This window comes from Echinops telfairi, unplaced genomic scaffold (assembly GCF_000313985.2).
Source record: "Echinops telfairi isolate 266 unplaced genomic scaffold, ASM31398v2 ScPeMD7_443;HRSCAF=831, whole genome shotgun sequence".
In the NCBI taxonomy this organism is placed as follows: domain Eukaryota; kingdom Metazoa; phylum Chordata; class Mammalia; order Afrosoricida; family Tenrecidae; genus Echinops; species Echinops telfairi.
The window spans coordinates 43,403,578-43,424,376 of NW_022104341.1; the positions used below are offsets into that span (position 1 = coordinate 43,403,578).

The 20,799-nt window shown below is 38.1% G+C and overlaps 1 protein-coding gene across 2 annotated transcripts in view; it reads left to right on the forward strand.

Moving 5' to 3' along the window:
* The first annotated feature begins 215 nt into the window (after positions 1-215).
* The window catches only part of ADGRL4 (adhesion G protein-coupled receptor L4), a 184,877-nt gene continuing 164,293 nt past the window's right edge, over positions 216-20,799 (forward strand). For both annotated transcript variants that reach the window (XM_045291977.1, XM_045291978.1), the window contains exons 1-2: positions 216-280; positions 1,644-1,793. In XM_045291977.1, coding sequence (XP_045147912.1) covers positions 259-280; positions 1,644-1,793 — 172 coding nt within the window. In that variant the 5' untranslated portion in view covers positions 216-258. The remainder of the gene's footprint in view (positions 281-1,643; positions 1,794-20,799) is intronic.

The window sequence follows — 20,799 nt, forward strand, 5'->3', positions numbered from 1 at the left end:
TAGGGCCCAGGGGGGTGGTTCCAAAGGGCCAGAGTGAAGCCTGAGCAGCGTGGGGGAAGGGGCAGGAGGACGGAAGTGGCCTGAAGCCACTGGGCTGAACACACACACATTCACACAAAGGAGGCCGGAAAGCGTCCGGAGGAAGCCATCGCGTCACAGGGGACAGAGGCTGGGGCGGCCGCTCCGCCCTGCCCAGTCCCCGGTTGAGGCCTGCGCTTGGTGCCCAGCTGCTCACCTCGGCGCTGCGGGCTGCCTCCCATGAAACTCCTGTCGCTGCTAGGTGAGCGCCAGACCCTGGTCCAGGGGCTGCTGGCAGGGCGGGTCATTTGTAGGGAAGGGACTTGCACAAGGTACAATGTACTTGCCTGGAGATCTTGGCTGATCCTGCAAGAAGAGAACTTCTCAGGATATTTCTCTCCTTGGCCTTTGAACTCTTTAGGGAGTCTCTTTCTTTCCCTTTATTTTTGATCTCTGTTAAAGGTCTCTAATAGTCCTAAAGTGTCACACGGAGACCTTTCGTCTGATCTTTCCACAAAAAACGTGTCATGTCTAAACATGCACACCTGCTGGAGGTTTCCGGGCGTTCCAGCTCCGGCCTGGGTTGCATTCAAATGCCGTTTTCATGACTCTGTCAAGGAAGATAATCAATCTCATCGCCAAGGCGAATTAATTTAGTTAAGACAGCCTATATTGTCTTAACGAGGCTGGGATTGAGAATTAAATGCTTAAGGGGTTCTTGGTATGAGACGAGGACCATTTATCGGAGGTGACTATTTTCAGAACAATAACTTGCATGATTCATAATTGTCCACCACTGGACAGGCTTCTCTTGACAAGGCCTGGGCCAACAATAAAAAGGGAAGGTCTTGGTGAGCTTTTCCTTATCTTATCCGAACAGAACTTCCAACTTCATATTCACACAGAAATAAAATGATCTCTTTTTTCTTTTTTCTAATCCAGGCCATATGTGTATGGTGTTCTGTTTCACAAAAATCAATCTTTTTGCCTCCCGTTATTTTGTTTTAATTTATCCTAATAGAAGAAAACATAAAAGAAATGTTATTATTGAAAAGATAAAGTTAAAACTGATATGAGAGCGCAGAACAGAGCACAATCATATTTGTCCCCAGGGATGTTAGGGTTGTTATTCCTTCTAAACTGCGAAGGTTTGAATTAGGATACCCAAGATCCTTTTATTTCTGCACAGAAACACTCCTAGTGAGAGAAATTGCTTTATAATCAGGTTGAGCCACTTTCAAAAGTATCTCACTCCAGCTGAAAGTCGGATATGTAGTTGATGTCTACAGTGAAAGGATCTTCAGAAGGCTGTTTGCTTTAGACAGTTGGGTTGTTTACTATATTTTAGCTTAGTTGAGATTTATTTGATACATTGGAGAATGACAAAAAAGGCTTTATCTGTTTGTTTACCAGCTCGTGCGCTCTTATTTAGCTAAGTGTTCTTTTGGGAATATTCTCATAATCCATTTATCTAAATGGAGAGAAAAAAAAGTATTTTAAAAATGTTAAGCAGAAAAAGATTCTAAGAGGCCATCAATAGTACTGCTGACAACTTGTGTTTTAACTCAACAACCATCAGAGGTTTTATCTTTTTGAAAAAAAGTGCGTGTTTCTCTTCTATTTAGTGGGTGTTTCCACTTTGCTGGATTTTACCTATACACAAAATTGCATCAAAACACCTTGTGCCCCCAATGCAAAATGTGAACTACAGAATGGAGTGGAAGCCTGCTACTGCAAAGTGGGATTTTCAGGAAATGGTGTCACAATTTGTAAAGGTAAGTTGTCTTTCATTTATTTTTGCCTTTTGCTGTAAAAATTGAATTCTGAGGTAATTACCATGTGTTTTATTATGAAAATTAATTCTGAGTTTAAAGTCTACAAATTAATCTGCTCTATGTTTGATTTCATGATATTAAAAAAAAGAGAGAAAAGAAAAAGCTAAATTATACTCGGTAGTGCAGTGAGTTGTAAGTAGGGATGCTAAAACTCAGCAGTTTGAACCCACTGACTGCTCCATGGGAAAAAGATTCTCCTCCAGTAAAGATATACAATTTTTAAAACCAAAGGGGCAGTTTAACTGTGTCTCTTAGATTTGCTGAGTCAAAATTGACTCAACTGCAGAGAGTAATATAAGTTTGACCTAACCATTTTATATTTGATGGTCAAATTATTTATAATTCCTTGTTATATCTTATTTTTGGTGTAGATGTTAAAGATTGACAAGAACAAAGCTAGAAAACTGTAATGTTCAATAAGTAGAGTCAATCATTTAGGGACCATAGCAGGAGACCTTCCTAATACCCACCTTCTACAGTTGCGTTTCACCTTCTGATATCTTTCCTAGAACCTGATGACCTAAATATACATGGCTAGGCAAAAGATCATGAAAAAATATATAGGCAACATTGTGAAGAATAGAAATTCCAGGACACTTAATTTTGTCCATGGAGAACCTAGTCCGAGGCCAAGAGTAAGTCATTTAGATAGAAAAAGGAGAGACAGTATGGTTTAAAATAAGAGCTGTTGCATCCTTTAACTATACATATCGGATATGTAAATTCAATTTGTGGGCTGAGCAAATAATCTGAGACACAGGACTGTAAGAAGAAGAAGAATATGATATTGCAGGAAGGTTCATTAATCAGGGGTGCATATGACACAACCTTGCTAGCTGATGAAGATCCAAGACCATAGACTTCATTATACGTTACACCTCAACATTAAAAAATCTTCACAGCTCAACCAATAGACAACATCATGATAGACAGAGTAAAGATTGAAGTTGTCAAGTTTTCACTCTGCTTGGCTGTACAATCATCCCTCATAGAAACAACAATCAGGAAATAAAAAGATACCTTCCCTTGGGCAAAGCAACTGCAAAGGAATTCTTTGAGGTATGAAAAGGAGTATATGCCATGTTGGTTGTGCCTAACTCAAGGCTTGGCATTTTCAATCACTTCATATGCATGTAAAAGCTGCACAATGGTTAACAAAGACTTAAGAAGAATTGATGTCTTTGAATTATGGTGCTGGTAAAAAAACATTGGACATATCATGGACTGTGTCTCAGAAGAAGTATAGTCAAAAGCACTCCTTATAAATAAGAGCATTAAGATTGGTAGAGGGTCAGCAAATAGAGGAAGACTCAATGAGATTGATTAACACCACGGGCTGAAACATGACAATGGTTTTGAAGATGATGTAGAACCAATCAGTGTTTCGTTCTGTTGTACTTACTTGATGGCATCTAAGTCACTTACTTGATGGTGTGTAGCAGTAACAACCTAAATATAGAGATGGTATTAAAGGATTGAGGATTTTTATCTTGCACACCCAAGTTGCAGGAAATGAAAATAATGAAAGACAAAGAAGAGGAAAAGATTTAGAAAGGCATTCTTTTGCCGAAAAAGTAGATCTTCCTTATCGAACATTAGACTCTAATCCAAAGAGAGACTGCTAGAAAGGCTACTTGTTGGATGCCAGAGAACCCATTGACTTGATAAACGTCCAGCATTTAGTAATTTATTTTAAGTTATTTCTTGTCGTATCCACCTGAAGGATGCCTTTCTTCCTCTCAAGCAGTTCTAAATCTCTTTTACTTTCTCTTTCATTTCTCGTAGCAGCTCATTTTCATTGGGTTAATAGACCAATACTTTGTATAGTAGAAAGCAAAAATCTTAAGTCTTATAAATTAGTTTTAAAATATAATTAAATGGTAAGTTTAAATTAGAACTGTGTGGTATTATACTCCTAAATGTATTTAAGACAACATGGACTTGTTCTAATTAAGCCAGCATATTGTACATTGTTAATATTGCATGTGTTTGGTTATAGCATAAACAACTTGTATCTCATGATTCAATTTGATAGGCTCTTAAAAAAGATTAAACATGCAGTAGATAGTGGAACCAAGCCCCATCATAATTAGTTTAATGTTTAAAAAATATAGAGCAAAGCTACAGTTGCTTAATGGTGCATTAGATCAGGCTCTTCTGCTTGAACATACAGCCAGATTCTGTAATATACTATTCTACAGACACCACATTATTTTCCCCATAAACAATCCTAGATTTTTATTGCATGTTTAATTGAATGGCATTATGGCAAGTGGATAGTTGCATGACCTTCAAAATATTGCACCAAACATATTAGGTGCTTCTCTGTTAATCATTACAAATTATATGATAGCACTTCATAAGCAGCTTTTGTCTTTTTTTTATTTAGATACTTTTCAACGGTCATAATTACCATCATTAACATCAATATTTTTCACAATTGGGGCATTCAGCAGCCAACATGGGTATGCTCGTGTTTTCAATGGTTTATTTTAAAATCTCTCGTTTTCCAATGTAATGCTTCCCTCCCCTGCTGCCTAAGTCAATAGCCAGCTAAAAAGCAAAAAGTGTTTTCCTTTGGAAAAAAATACTTCAAGTTCTTTTGACCTGCAATGTCTTTGTGCACACCACAATTTGCAATGATTTAAAGAGGGATTTTTTTTTTTTATTTCAACCTTAGGTTAACTTTCTTATTTAAAAGTGTTAAATAAACATTTGTTTCTCTTTTTATTATCTGAAGTTTGTAATATCCCTTTAGAACCAATCAAGCAATGGTTTTTGGGTTTGTCTTTTTATTAATATTCTGGAAGACACTGCCCCAGAGCCAATATATTTTATATGCTCTTTAAAATTAGGCTTATGTCACTGTAACCATCAGCTGCAAAATATTTCAGGTTACATTTTGATCTTGAAGGCTTTTTGTGGGCCTTCCCATCTCTGAATTCCTCATCTTTTCCTGGGCTTGGTGTAACATAAAGCAATGATCGGACAGGGGTGGTGCTATTGAGCGTGCCTACAAATCGAGTCAGATGCAAAGCACCCAATAGGCAGAGTAACACTACTCTCTCCGATTCTGAGATGGTTGCTCTTTATTGAGCAGACAGCCTCATCCTTCTCTCATGAAACACCTGATGTTTTCAAGCCACCAACCGTGTGTTTGGCGGTCCAGAACTTAATTAAGTATGCCACCTGGACTTCTTAGAGCGTGTCTGCTGCTTGAGAAACAGAAGATGTTTAGTTTTCGGCAACTTTATCATCCCCATCCTCATCAGAACTCCCTCAGAAAAGTACCAGTAAAGGTTATGGGATTGGGGGGACGGGAAAAAAAAAATAAAAAAAAAAAAAAAAAAAAAGGTTATGGGATTGTCCCGCATCACTATAAGTTCTCAGTGTCAGCTTTGAAGCAGTTGCTGGGAACTTGAATTACATAGCCCCATAGAAATAAATTTTAATAATGGTGAATGTTTTTTAGTTAGCTATATTTTTATTGACCAAATATTTGTTGCATATTATCATTAACATCATAGTTATCATCAGAATAGTGAACATTTACTATATCCTGAGTTCAAAATATCTGTTAGCTCAACATCTTCTTTTAATATTATTATTATTATTATTGCCCAACATCTTCATTTATTTATGAAGACACTAAAGCTTAATAGGATAAGTGAACTGCTCAAGTGCTACAATAAATACGTGTCAGATATAAGATTTGAAGCTAATTCTATCTAAAGCCTTGGGTTAATGAATACTGAGTGAAATTATGAAGAAGAAATTGGCCTTTTGGCTAGGAAATGATTATTTATCTGGTGGGAAACATAAGGAGTTATCAATGATTATGATGCAATTTTATAAAAGCTATAGAGGTAAACTTCAGATGTATAAACAGCTATAGGGAAGTCTTCCAAGTGGACGTGATATTTATGCTGAGCATTGAACAATCAACAAGATTTATCCAGACCGACAAAATGGCAGAGCAAATTCGGATAAAAGGAATCAGCAATAACAAAGGCCCAGAAGTTAAACATACACAAGGAATCCCCTAGTTACAAACAAAATTCCTTACTGTGTCTGTCTTGATGTTGAATATGTAGGTAAATCAGAACAGTCATGTTTAATGGAAGTTAGTCAAATGCTTGTCTTAGAATATAGTATACATTTCATGCTGTGTTTCCATTCATATGAAATACTTCTTCCCTGCTCTGATGCACTTTGGGCCTGATCTGGTTTTCAATATTCTGTGTGTGTGTGTGTGTGTGTGTGTGTGTTTTATATTGGCATTGACCTCTGATGTATTTTGTCATTTTGGGTAGCCTTCTTGAATCTTTGTTATGTGTTTTTCTGGTTTTCGGTATATGACACCGAAGAGTGATGAGCCAATAAAGACAGCAATTAGACTAAGGGTTCCTTGGGGGGATGGTGAGGGAGGTGGGGAATGAAGGAGCAATGAGATCAAGGAATTCAAGAAGGAAGACAGTGTTTGAAACTATTAATGGTAGCAAGTGTACAATACTGATTTTATGTGATTGAACTATGAAATGATATGATATCTGGATAGCACCTAATAAAATGGTTTAAAAACACTTCTTAATACACTACAATAACTTATGCATAATAATACAGTAATAAATAAAAGTAAGAACATACAGTGCCGTACTGAAGAAAAATAATCTGTGTGAGTGTGTGTGTATATACACAAATCCACTGCTAATAAATCAATTCCGACTCATATCATCCATGTAGAACAGCAAAGAACTGCTCATTAGGTTTTCTGACGATAAATCTTTATGGGAACCCACAACCTCTTCCTTTTCCCATGAAGTGACTGGAGGATTTGAACTGACAATCTTGTGATTAGCAGCTCAGAGCTCATTCCACAGCACAGAAAACCATTTTCTTTAAAGTTTGTTGTTGCTGTTGGGTTCCATCTAGTCGTTGCCGACCGATAGCAACGGTGCACAAAGCAGAAGGACGCGCTGCATGGCCCTGCGCCATCCTCACAATTGTTCTGTGCTTGGGCCCATGGTTGCACCCACTGTGTCAACCTATGTGGTTGAGAGCCCTCTTCTTTGCTATTTAGATAAGGGGAAAATGGGAAACAGATCATGACTACATGATCCATCAGTGTCTTGCACACATGATGGGCATTCATGAGGCAACATTATTATTTCATAATGATACAAGGGAAGATAATGGCGATACTGTTGAGGATCATGGGCCTGGTGTTGGAGAATCAGAGTTTTTTACTGCTTGCTATTGGAGCCAGATTCATGAAATATAGGCATAGATGCAGGTTTGCACAGTTTTCCTTTATTTTTCATCATAAATACCTTTGTAGGAGACGAAGCCCCCCAAAACTGTAGGGTTAATTGTGATGGTCTCTGCATGGAGAACTTGCTACTCAAATATTGCCATTCTTGCTTCCCTGAGAGGAAAGCCAAATCTTTGTCAAAAACTTTTTTGGCTCTGCCATTTTCAGGTTTTAGTGTTTCTCAAATGCTATCACCTGCTGCTATAGTTCCATAAGGTTTTCGTAGGTTAATTCTTCAGCACGACAGTGGAATAACTCTAACACGCCATTTTCCCCTGATGTGTAACTTCAATTTGTTGCCAGTATCAACTCTAGTTTGCCTGGTTTCAGTGATGTGTTCAACTGCAAATCCCTAAAAAGCTTAAATGAGTTGGGACACAGTTTGTACCACAATCTTTTAATTTTGAATATTTTTCTTCATCATAAGAATTAGAAAATGTTGACAGTCTCACATATGTTGTAATTCCTCCAGAGCCCATTGAAGCTCATCATCTAATCTTTCATGGGTAGCCCTGACTCCTTTTGAGGAGGTTGGAATTAAATAATAGGACGTTATGGCTTCTGATCCATTGGCTGAAAAGATGATGTGGTGTTTGGGGCTGAAAATATGACAACAGGTGCTCTTTGGGGCCACTGCCGAGCACAAAGAAGATGGCGAAAGGAATGACTTGAAAAATAGTCAGCAAGGAGGACAGAATCATTCCGTTCTTTTGCATTTTCAAATAACAGCAGGCATTCCTTAACATTAAGGCAAAGTGCCCTGAGATTTAGGAAGTGACATACGCACAAAGACTTGACCTGAAAATCTCTAGATGCATTAAATCCAAGCAATAATGTTAACTTATCCTCGGATGCTTTATTCCCCGGTGCATTTTTTTCCCCTCTTTTGAAATATAGGTCCTTTCAGGACTTTTCCTACAAAATGAAGCAGTCTCGTCGACCTCCAATAGCTGGTCTAGCAAATAGTCTTTTCCAATAATTTTTCAGAACATTCTAGAAAGATCACTGATAGCACTCAGATCAGCACTTTTTGCTTCACTTTGCACTTCAACATTATGTCAATTTGCCCTCACTTTATATGATAAATTTACCTCTATTGCAACAATTTCTTCATCATAATCACCTTTGGCTGCTGTATATGCAGCTTTTAAGTCACTGAAAAGACTTTGAGCCTTTTGCTGTACAAAAGGCTAATAGGCATAGGGTCGTCCTGTCTAACCAAATTATCTGTAGACTTTTCATTTCAAAAAGTAAACCACATATGCTCCATTATCCTCCTTTTATGCCATAAAAATTTTTGAATCATTGACCAGCAATATCCTAGTGCTTTTCCAATGACTGATGGTGTTTCATCTCATACATATCATTTTATTATTTATACTTTCTTTTCTTTTTTTAAAATCATTTCATTGGGGGCTTTTACACCTCTTATCACAATCCATACATACATTCATTGTGTCCAACACATGTGTACATATGTTTCCATCATCATTTTCAAAACATTTTCTTTCTGCTTGAGCCCCGGGTGTCAGTTCATTTTCCACCCTCCCCTACTCCACCTCTCTTATGATCCCTTGATAATTTTTTTTCCTTACTCTTATTGGGGGCTCTTACATCTCTTATCACAATCCATACATTCATCCAGTGTGTCAAGCACATTTGCACATATGCTTCCATCATTTTTTTAAAAAATTTTCTTGAGCTTTATTCTCAACTTATTTTTTTTTAACATTTTATTAGGGGCTCATACAACTGTTATCCCAATCCATACACACATCAATTGTGTAAAGCGCATTTGTACATCGTTTCTCAAGACATTTTCTCTCCATTTAAACCCCCGACATTAGGTCCTCATTTTTCCCCTCCCTCCCCGCTCCCCCCTCCCGCATGAGCCCTTGATAGTTTATAAATGGGTATTTTGTCATATCTTGCCCTGTCCGATGTCTCCCTTCATCCACTTTTTGGTCTGCTTCCATCATTTTAAAAGCATTCTCTTCCCACTTGAGCCCATGATATCAGCTCCCCATTTCTTCCCCCTTCCTCCCCCGCCCATCCTCCCTTATGAACCCTTGATAAGTTATAGATTATTATTTTCATATCATCCTCCATCGCCCCTCACCCACTTTTCCCCCTCCCTGGGAGGGGGTATTAGGTTGATCCTTGTGATTGATTCCCCTTTTCTCCCCAAAACCTCCCCTAATCCTCCTGGTATCACTGCTCTCCTTGTTGACCCTGAGGGGTTTATCTATCCTGGATTCCCTGTGTTTCAGGCTCTTATCTGTAGCAGTGTGCATGTTCTGGTCTAATCTGATTTGTAAGGTACAATTGAGGTCATGATAGTGAGGGAAAGGAAGCACCAAAGAACTAGAGGAGAATCGTGTTTCATTGGTGGTGTACTGCACCCTGACTGGCTCATCTCTTCCCCGTGACCCCTTTGTGAGGGGATGTCCCATTGTCTACAGATGGGCATTGGACCTCCACTCCATGCCCCACACCCACTCACATTGGGTGTGATTTTGTTCTGTGTCTTAGATGCCTGATACCTGATCCCATCGACACCTCATATTTATACTTTATTTTCAATCGTGATTGTTTTCCTTTTCCTTGAACATCACCGGAACTTTGTTTTCCTTAGATTAGCACTATGGGGACATGGTATAATGATAAATAAGAGGAAACATTTGGCCAAATATAAAGTTACAGCCTCAACTCAGTGCTTAGGCAAAGTGACAAGGGTTACAGGGTAACCGCGCTCTCCCTCGTGCTCTTGAACTGTCCAGGCTGCTCAGGGTTTTCATGAAGAGCACACAAGCAATACTAGCTCGTGTGAACTCAAACAACATGTTTAATTCTGTTTTCCAATACCAAAGAGTTTAAGGCAGACCACTCACAGTAAGCACGAGTTGCCATTCTGGCGAGTTGTTTGTAAGTCTTAACTTCAGAACTTACTCTAGGGTACTTCTTTTGGACCTCCAACTATTTCATTCTGGATGTGGTACCCAACTTGGTCATGGAAATATAAGAATAATCTGAAGAAAATCAGCCATTGGTAAAGGCCACCATAGAAATACAAATGAGAACAAATAGAAAAATCAGTCTGGCAAGTGGATATTTTTAGGGGAAAAGAAGGGGAAAACATTATTTTACACACTCAAACAGACTATGGAAAACAGCTGTGTTGCTAAGTGCTGTTGACTTGGTTCCAGCCCACCGTGACCCTCTGCACAAGAGAACAAAGCCCTGCTCAGTTCTGTCCCATCCTCACAATAGTTGCTGTTCAGCCCATAGCTGCAGCCACTTTGTCGATCCATCTCATTGAGGGCCTTTCTCTTTTAGTTGTCCCTCCGCTTTACTGATCATGATGTCCTTTTGCAAAGACTGATATCTCCTAACATGTTCAAATTAGCTAACACAAAGTCTCACCCTTCTTGCCTCTGAGGAACACACTGGCTTTATTTGGTTCAAGACAGATTGGTTTGTTCCTTTAGTATTCCAGGGTAATTTCAATATTCTTCTCCAGCACCACAATTCAAATCCATCAATTCTTCTTCAGTCTTCCTTATTCAACATCCAACTTTGAGATGAAAATTTTACACAGTTTTACACTTGCGGTCATGGAAAATACCATGGTTTGGGTCAAGCCCAACTTTACCCTCAAAGCAACATCTTTGCTTTTCACTATTCTAAAGTGGTCTTGTACAGCAGCTGTACCAAATGCCGCCCATCTTTTGATTCCTTGCCTGCTACTTTCATGAGCATTGATTGTGGATCTAAGCGACAAGACTAAATCTTTGGCAACATCAATCTTTTTCCATTTATCATGTTATCTATTGATCCAGTTGTGAGGGTTATGGTTTTCTTGACATTGAGTTGTAATCCATTCTGAAGGCTTCAATCCATGATCTTCATCAGCAAATACTTTAAGTCTCCCTCACTTTCAGCAAGTAAAGTTGTATCATCTGCATATCACAAGAGGTTAATTAGCCATCCTTCAATACTGATGCTGTTTTATGTAATTCAGTTTCTCTGGTAATTTTCTTAGCATACAGATTGAATAAGTATGATGAGAGGATATTACCCTGATGCAAACCTTTCTTATTTTTAAACTATGTAGTATCTCCTTGTTCTTTTATCACCATAGCCTCTTGGGTCAGGTATGTGTTCTGCAGGAACAGCGTTCTGGCATTCCCATTCTTCTTCATTGTTTGTTTTGATCCATACAGTCCAATACCCTGGCATAGTCAGTAAAACACAAGTAAACATCTTTCTCGTATTCTTATTTTCAGCCAAGACTCATCTGGCATACCTTGTTTCATATCCTCTTTTGACAACCTGAACCTGTGGCAGCTCCCTGTCAATGTAAAACCGTCACCATTGTTGGATGATTTTCAGCAAATTTTACTCAGGTGATATCAGTGATATTGTTTTATAATTGGAGGATTCTATTGGGTCACCTTTCTTTGAAATGGGTACAAATATGAATCACTTCTAATCAGCTGGCCAAGTAGCCCTCTTCCAGATATTTTGGCCTAGAGTAGTGAGTGCTTCCAGTACTTTATCAGCTTGTTGAAACATTTCAATTTATATTCCATAAATTCATGGAGCCTTGTTTGGCTAATGGTTCCCATGCAGCTGAAAGTTCTTCAGTCAGAACCGCTGGTTCTTGCTCATATGCCAGCTCTTTAAAGGGTGGAATGTTGACGAGTTACTTTTGGTACAGTGGCGCTGTGTATTCTTTCTATCTTCTTTGGAGGGTTGTTGTATCATTCACAATTTTACACTTAAAGTCCTTCAATATTTCAACTAGAGGCTTGAATATTTTCTTCAGTTCTTTTAGTTTAAGATATGCTGAGTGTGTTCCTCCTTTTTGGGCTTTCTAGCACTAGGTTTATGCACATTTGATTAAATATATTACTTTGTCTTCTTGACCTGCCCTTTGACATTTTCTGTTCAGCTCTTTGACTTCATCATTTCTTCCATTTGCCTTAGATTCTCTACAAAGAAGAATAAGTCTCAGGATCCCTTTTGACATCCACAGTGATCTTTTCTTACTTTCTTATCTTTAAAAAAAAATAATTTTATTGGGGGCTCATACAACTCTTATCACAATCTATACATCTATTTAATCAGGCATGTTTGTACATATGTTGCCTTCATTCTTTTCTAGACATTTACTTTCTATTGAGCCCTTGGTATCAGCTCCTCTGCCCTCCCCCCCTCCAATCATAACCCCGATAGATTATACATTGTTATTATTTTCATCTCTCACACCGACCACTGTCTCCATTCCCCCATCTTTTCTGTTGCTCTTCCTCCTGTAAATAGGTGTATGGTTATGTGTTGATCATTGCTATCAGTTTCCCCTTTCTCCCTTCTCCTTCCCCTCTTCCCCCTACCCTTCTGGTATCACTATTCCCACTCCTGTTCCTGGATTCTGTGTGTCATGAGCTCCCATCTCTTATCTATACCTGTGTACATGTTCCCGTCTAGTCTGAATTGAGAAGCAGCACTGAGGTTGTGGTAGTGGGGGGTGAGGAAGCCTTAAGGAACCAGAGGAATATAGTGTGTTTCATCGATGCTTTACTGCACCCTGGCGACTCATCCCTTCCCTGTGGCCCCTCTGTGGAGAGATTGTTCCAGTGTCTACAGATGGCCTTTGTATCTCTGCTCCAGCTCCCCTCATTCTCAACAATATGTTTTTGTTTCTTATGTGTCTGCTGATGTCTATTACTCGGTCCCTATGATTCCTCATGATCAAACCAGTGCTTTGTTTCTTCCATGTGGACTTGTTGCTTCACTGCTGAATGGCAACTTGTGTAATGTCAAGCCTTTAAAACTCCAGACACTATATCTTTTAATAACCAGGCACCATCCACCTTCTTCACCACATTTGCTTTTCCACTTGTTTTGTCTTCAGTGATTGTGTCAGGAGGGTGAACTTCTCAGACTGCTGATTGGTTAGAACAGTGTTCTTGTATTGAGGGAGGGTATCAACAGGGGCCTAAAGTCCATCCCCTACCTCAGTGTATTGCTATACAAATATATGTACATGGGTCAATACCTCTATTTTTTGTGGATTAAGATGTTTACATGTATGGGATAGTTAACGTTTATTATGCCAACATGGCCAAGGAACACATGTGGGGTTAATTGTAGGGCGGGAGAGATATGTGCCTCAGCGAGCCTCACTGCTCTTGTCTCTTGCTATTTGATCATCGGACCAGTGTGCGGCTGCTTTGTTCTGTGCCTCAATTTACAAGCTACACTACCTGTGGGACACCTAACCCGTGGACCGTGTCACTGTAATTTGAGGTTCCTTCAAGACCTGCTTCGCCACACCACTGGATTTACATCTCTTGAGCTGGGGACTGTAGGACCCTGTCATCTGGCTGACTGTTGGTGACCTGCTTGCTGTTTGCTTCCTGTGCCCGGATAGCCTGAATTACTCTATAAAAGCCTACCTGGCCCTCAAGACTTGAAGGACTGCCAGTGTTTCACAGCTGTCTCACAAGAGAGTTGCACTGAGCCATTTGTACTGCTTTATAGATTAATTGTTTATTTCTTATGCTATATACCTATATATATAAATTATTAGCATTCTGGCTTTGTTTCTCTAGAGAACCCTGTCTAGCATAATGTACACCTCTATGTTTACACCTCTATTCATTGCTTTGCTTCCTAGGTCCTTCCTCTGTTTCCTTTTACCTTCCTCCTGCCCCACTGTCACTTTCCCCTTACTTTTGCCTTTTCATACCTCCTCTTAGCTAGTTTGCTGCTGCTCTGACACCGCCCCCCATCCCTATCTCCTCCTTGTTTTTGTCTCCAACACCCCGGTCATTCCCCTGTCCATGGTGCAGGCTGCTCACCGCCCCTTTACCCCACCTCCCTCACCTTCCAGTTCTCCCCGGAACCATTGGTCCCACTACTCTTTCCTTTGCCATGACTCCCTTGCCTATCCATATAGGTAGGTACACCGACTATGACATAGCCCCAACTGATTAGAAAATGATAATAACAATTTAATAAGATAAAATAACAGTTAAAATGAAAGAAGAAATATACAAAAATCCCTGGTCTGTTCACTGGCCTTCATGACTGTCCAGGAGCTGCCCCTGCTGGCCTGGAGCACCCCCTTCGGGGCTCCTCGGGGACTTCATAGCTCCACCTTGCTCCAACTGCTGGTCTGGTATGCTCCCTTCTTGGTTCACTCCTCTGTGGGGGGTTCAGACTGTACTGCCTCCCTACCATGTGACCCCAGAAATGTGCTCTGCCTCAGTCTGCTCCAGTAAGGGGGCAACGTGGCACATGCTGTTGTCGGTTGCCAGTCTTTCTTATCTTCTCAATAACCTTTTGTTTTCTTTATGGATGATGTTCTTGTTGTCATCTCCCAGCTCATCGGGTCTTCTATCATTAATATTCAATGCATCAAATCTATTCTTGAGACTTTCTCTAACTTCACGTATGATAGATCCCAGGCTGGATTTTGGCATTTGTGGACTTCTTTAATTTCTTTCAGCTTCAACTTGAGCATATATATGAGCAATTGATGGTCTTTTCCAAGTTAGTCCTTGGTCTGGTTTGGCAGCTGATATTGAGCATCTCCATTGTCTCTTTCATAGTCAATTTGGTTTCTTTGTATTCCATCTGGAGAAGTCCATTTGAATTGTGAATGACTATTCATTCATGTTACTGAAAAAATATATTTGCTATGAACAAGTTTTATCATACAATATCTAGCAACCCTTGCTCTTCCTCAGTAAGTTCAAGTCTTGCTCAACTACCAGCAAGGTCACCCAAAGTGGACAGCTTTCGGCAGAGCTTCTAGACCAACAGAGAGGACCATGCTGGCGATAACTGACTAAAGTTTGGGATCAGGGCCTTCAAGATCTTCATTTGCTGATGGGGCACAATTCAATATGAGAAGAAAGAGCTGTGAAGAATCTACAAATAATCAAAACTTGGAATGTATGAAGTATGAATCTAGAAAAATTGGAAGTCATCAAAAAAGAAATGAAATTAATCATAAAAACTGATTTTCTAATTGTTAGTGAGCTGCAATACATTTTGAACTAGACAGCTGTCTATGTACCTTCAAGGAAATCCAGTCAATACAACTGTTTTTCAAATGTATGCACACTGGAAATAGTTGTGAAGAAATTGGAGAATTCTACCAATATCTTCAGTAGGAAATTGTTCAAATTGCAACCAAGGCTCATAAAACTGCTAACATACCATTAAACGAGTTCTGTCTTCGGAATACTGTATTGCCTTTGTGTTGTTTAACTCACACCCACTCTGCCCCCTTCCTCTTTTTACTTTAAAAAATAAGCTAGTGAAATTTTAAGAATGCAAGCCAACATATAAAAAAAAACAGAAGAATTTCTTCTGCTGCATAATTACTAAAATCTCTCTCAATCTCAATGGAGTAGACCTTCAACTAACCTAAATGTTGCAAGAATATGCAATGTTTCCTTTTGTTGACAGTGACTCATGATCACCGAACAAGAGATTGTCACTACATAGAATAGAGAACCTAGAAATATAAAATTAATTCACATATCAGTAAATGTTCAATGGAATTGCGTTAGTCAAGATACATATTTTTATGTTATTTTATTGGGAGCTCTCACAGATCCTATAACAATCCATAATTCAGTTAGATCAACCATAGTTTTACAATTGCTACCACCATCGGTTTTAAAAACATTTTCCTTCTTGTTGAATTCTTTACTATTAGCTGTCCTTTATCCTATCCATCCTCCATCCTACCTCTAAAGAACTATATATACACACATACATATACACATATATATATATGATTGTATCTTACATTACCCAATGTATCCAAAGATACATAGCACCAGGTCATCTGCTCAGTACAATTTCTTATTATAATAACTCAATCATAACCCCCTTTGAAAGTTTACTTATACCCAGATTCTTCCTGGATTCCACTACTTATTTTTCTCAAAAATGAAATTCTGTGGTTGTTGTTAATTGCTATTGTGTGATTCCCACTCTTGGTGACTCCAATGTAGCATAGACCTGCAGCATAGAGTTTTCAAGGCTGTCACCTTTTGGAACGTGATCATCAGGCCTTGTTTTTCAAGCACCTGGAATGAGTTTGAATTACTAACATTTTGCTTTGTGGCCCAGAACTTGACTATTACCAGTGAGTCCATGTTTGCTTGTTTTTCTGATGCTTATCTCCAGATTTTCTTATGGTTTTTCCCATAAACATAATATCCTGTGGGGATAGAGACTATATAACCTGACAACCAGGCACAATGTATTATTCAATAGAGGGAACTATCTGCCATGTTTGATCTAACTCAAACTTAGTTTCGACCCACTTATTAGGTAGTTCTAATATTGTAATGATTGGCCTCTAGTCTCCTTCCTCTGTTTGTTTTCACCGAGTGCTGTGCTGAATTCACTGATCAAAGGTCTTGCTTGTCCCTGCTTAGTTAATATACTAATATACTGTTCTCTTCTCATAAGATATCTTTATCCCCTGACTCGTATTATTCCCATATTGAAGAAAACTAAAGGGTTGAAAATTATTGTAGAACAAAACACAGAGATGGGTAATTGGAAGACGAACTTGAGAAACACTGAGAATTAAACTGTGAGGACTTAATAGAATTCAGACTGAACAAAGTGTGAGACATTTTGAGCAGAGGAAAAAGATTAAGGAAGAACATAGCTGCTTCATTGAGATTAAGAAAAGCATAAATGTCCACAATAAAAGAGCCTTACAATGGTGATCAGGATAAATCAAAGTGAGAGCACACAAATCTTCTACAAAAGACACTTGTGTATTCATTTCTCAATGCTTCAAAAATGGCAGTGTAAGAGATGGTGCTTATGATCATAAATTTTAATAATCCAGTGATAAGTGCTCCAAACAAATAAAATTATAAACATATATGTATGTTTATTTTCTACCTGTTTACCTAGTATTCTCATGGAAAGTCATAAAGACCATCAAGGTTTTTGTTTCATTCAAAATGAGCAATTACATAGGACTATTACTAATATCCATTTAGTATAATGATTTGATTCTATTTTTCTGAGCCATATATTTGAGTTGTGGTCAATTTACAGTTCAATCACTTCTTAGTTGAAAGTCTGGGTTTGGGGTACACACTGAAATGTGAAAATGAGACATATCAATTTTGCTTGCCTGCCTCCAAATTCAGTGTACTTTCCTCTGTCCTTTACTCATATTTTAAACTTATTTTGGAGATGATCATTTGAGGTGACAGTCATTCTGAGAGATGAGTGCGCTATTGTTTTCATTTCTTGTCGATGCTGAATTTAGTTACACATAGTAAATGCAAGTAGAACAAGGGAAATTGCTTTGTTTAAAATCAGGGAAGCTGTACATCAGGGCTGTATCATTTCACTATACCTATTCAATCTGTAAACTGCGCAAATCATCAGAGAAGCTGGATTATATGAAAAAGAATGTGGTATCAAGATTGGAGGAAGGCTTGTTAACAACCTTTGATATGTAGATGACACAACCTTGCTTGCAGAAAATGGGAAACATTTGCAGATGATGATCCATGATTACAGCTGTCAGTATGGATTACTTCTCAATGTAAAGAAAGCCAAAGCCCTCAAGTCTGCACATGTAGATAACATCATCACAGGAAATGGAGAAAAGATTGAGGTTGCCTAGGATTTCATCTTGCTTGGATCCACAATCAATGCCCATGGAAGTAGCAATCAAAAGCTGAAACAATCCTTGGTATTGGGTAAATCTGCTTCACACGCCTTCTTTAAAGTGTTGGAAAACCAGGATGTCACTTTGAGGCCTAAGGTTCAACTGACTCAAGCTTTGATATTTCAATCACCTCATACACATGTGAAAGCTGGACACTGAAGGCCAAAGGCATATATGGTGCTGCTGAAAAATGTTGAAAGTACCACAAACTGCCAAAAGAACAAACAAATTTATCTTGGAAGAAGTATAGCAAGAGTGCACCTTGTGAGGAAAGATGGTGAGACTTTGTCTCATGTACTTTGGACATGTTGTCAGGAGACACCAGTCCCTGGAGAAGGACATCATGCTTGGTAAAGGATTAGCACAGCAAAAAAGTGGAAGGTCCTCCACCAGGTGGATTGACACAGAGGGTTCAAGCCTTAGAATAATTATGAGGATGGCACAGGACCGGACAATATTTCATTCTGCTACACGTGGGGTTGCTAAGAATTCAAACCACTTAACGCTACCTAACAACAACGTCAACAAATGATAGTACTGTGTGCATAAATCAGGTATTCAAATTTGCTTGACTTTTATGTATTGCTTTTAAAAGCACCATACCAGGTAATCTAGGGATGATCCCACCCAAATATATTTTACTGTCAATAAAGAGGATTCATTAAAGTAAGTTGGAAAATTTGCATGAAGAGAGACGGCTTCATTCATACATTTTACACAGATTTATTTCATAATATATTTGCTTTCCTACTTAATTTTGAATGATCAAGTCTGAGCAATTGAGCTTCATTGATTTATTTATTGTGTTTTTCAAATGCTTAGGTATTTGAAAATATGTCCTAAAGAAGAGTCTGCTACAATAGTTATATTAATGGTTTATGATTGTCTGCTGTATTTGAAACACTCTGGTTCTAATCTTCCAAATCCTGAGCATCATTCTAATTATGGTCATTCCTTCTGGGTGTCATGGATTATAATGGGACCTTGGTGAGACTGTGTGTTAAGCATTGGCTCCTAACTGCAAAATGGTGGTTCCAAGCACCAGCCACTGTGCAAGTGAAGAAGAGGCTGTCTGATGCTGTGGATGGCAGTCTGATGAGCACTACCTAAGGTTGCTATGAACAGGAATGAGCAATGTGCCAATGGGCTTGGTTTTGGAATACTGTGAATTCAATATGCTTTTGTTTCACAAAAAATTCTAGCAAGTGTTATACTGCCGGCAATAAAAACATTCTTTTTTTACTTCTTATCATACTAGTATTTTTGACAATTTTTCTTAAATTATATATAAAAACCAGTACTATTTTTAATAGCTGTCTCGCATTATTGCTCCCTCCAATGACATTTCTTTTATAAATACAAATTACATGGAGCTCTGTCTATTCTTTGGCTAACCACTTAAGCGGGGATTTAATATTATTATTTTACATTAATTTATTCAATGTGAAAGACTTTTCTTTACACGAAAATATTTTTGCTTATTATCAACCTCAAGTTTTAAATATGATTAAATGGAGTAAATGATAACAGAAATGATCAGGGAAAATATTTCAATCCACTTAATTTAAGAGTATGAAAATTTTGATTCTCCCAATATATAAGGTTATGAAAAAACTATTGATTGTATACACACACTCACACATACACAAACACACACATGTGGTTAATTTTAAAAAAAGAAACACAATTTAACCCTTGTCAAATTTTGCCACGGAATTGTTCTTAGGAAGAATATCTCCAATTAGTTTAGTGGTGCTAAAATTAACTAAAAGATTACATATTTAGGGAAATGATTTGAGAAACTCTAAAGTTATTATCCCCTATAATTTTATGCTTTCTCTCTACCTAAGATAAGATTTTATATCCTGTGTTTTATCAGGCATAAAACATCAAATTGGTCCCAAGGACCTGAAGTTAAAATAGATTTGTATAATTTTTTAGTCAGCTATATGAGGGAATACTACTGTGTACTATATGTAATGTTTCATTTGCATAAATGAACCAAATATTTGTAATGTTAAAAAGTATACTATTCCTAGCATGAAAATTATGATTTTCTGATTATTAAAACGTTAAGACAAGATTCCTGAAATATGTGTCCTCTCATGTAACTGTTTCAGGCAATTGTTATTGAGCATAGATGAAAGCCAACCTTAAATTACTGTATTTTCAGGTGTGATTGTGAGTAGCATAAAAATGAGCATAAAAGAGGGTGAAAATCCATTTGAGGGACTGAAATATAGGAAAAGAACTTCAACACCTGAATGTAATAGGGGATGATATTTTATATTCATGTCAAAGAGTTTTCATTAAAAATGTGATTATCTGGAGTGTCATTGGTCAGACAAGCCCAATTTCTGCACTGTACCTTTATGTGGGATTTACTGCAAAGTAATGCTATTTCCCATATTAACATGATTTTCACCCAATCTCATGTTCAGATACATAATTTATTTTACCAAGAAATCCGGATTAGTATACAGCTCTGTGAATGTTTTTATAATTATTTAATAGTTCCCAAATAAATTGCTGGAAGGCAGAATGTTCGAATTGCTCAAATCTTGTATTTATTTTAAGAAGGAAATGAACGCTTTGGTCCTTTCTTTGCCATGGAAAGAGATAATGACTCCCGTCGTAAGATTAGAATCTAACCAAACACTGGAGGCTAAACATAGCCGACAAAACCTTGTGCCATTTGTGAAAACGCTATCAGGGAGAAAACCCAATGACTGAATTTCTGCACAGTATTTTTTAGGTACATAGATTTAATTTAGAGATTACGGTTTGAAAATAAAATTTACTGTATGAGTGTTTTTGGCTGATAAGAAATTGATTTTGTGACCTTGGTATACATTAATTGAAGTATCTGGCAATATGTCTTGACTAGGTTAAAGAAAACATAC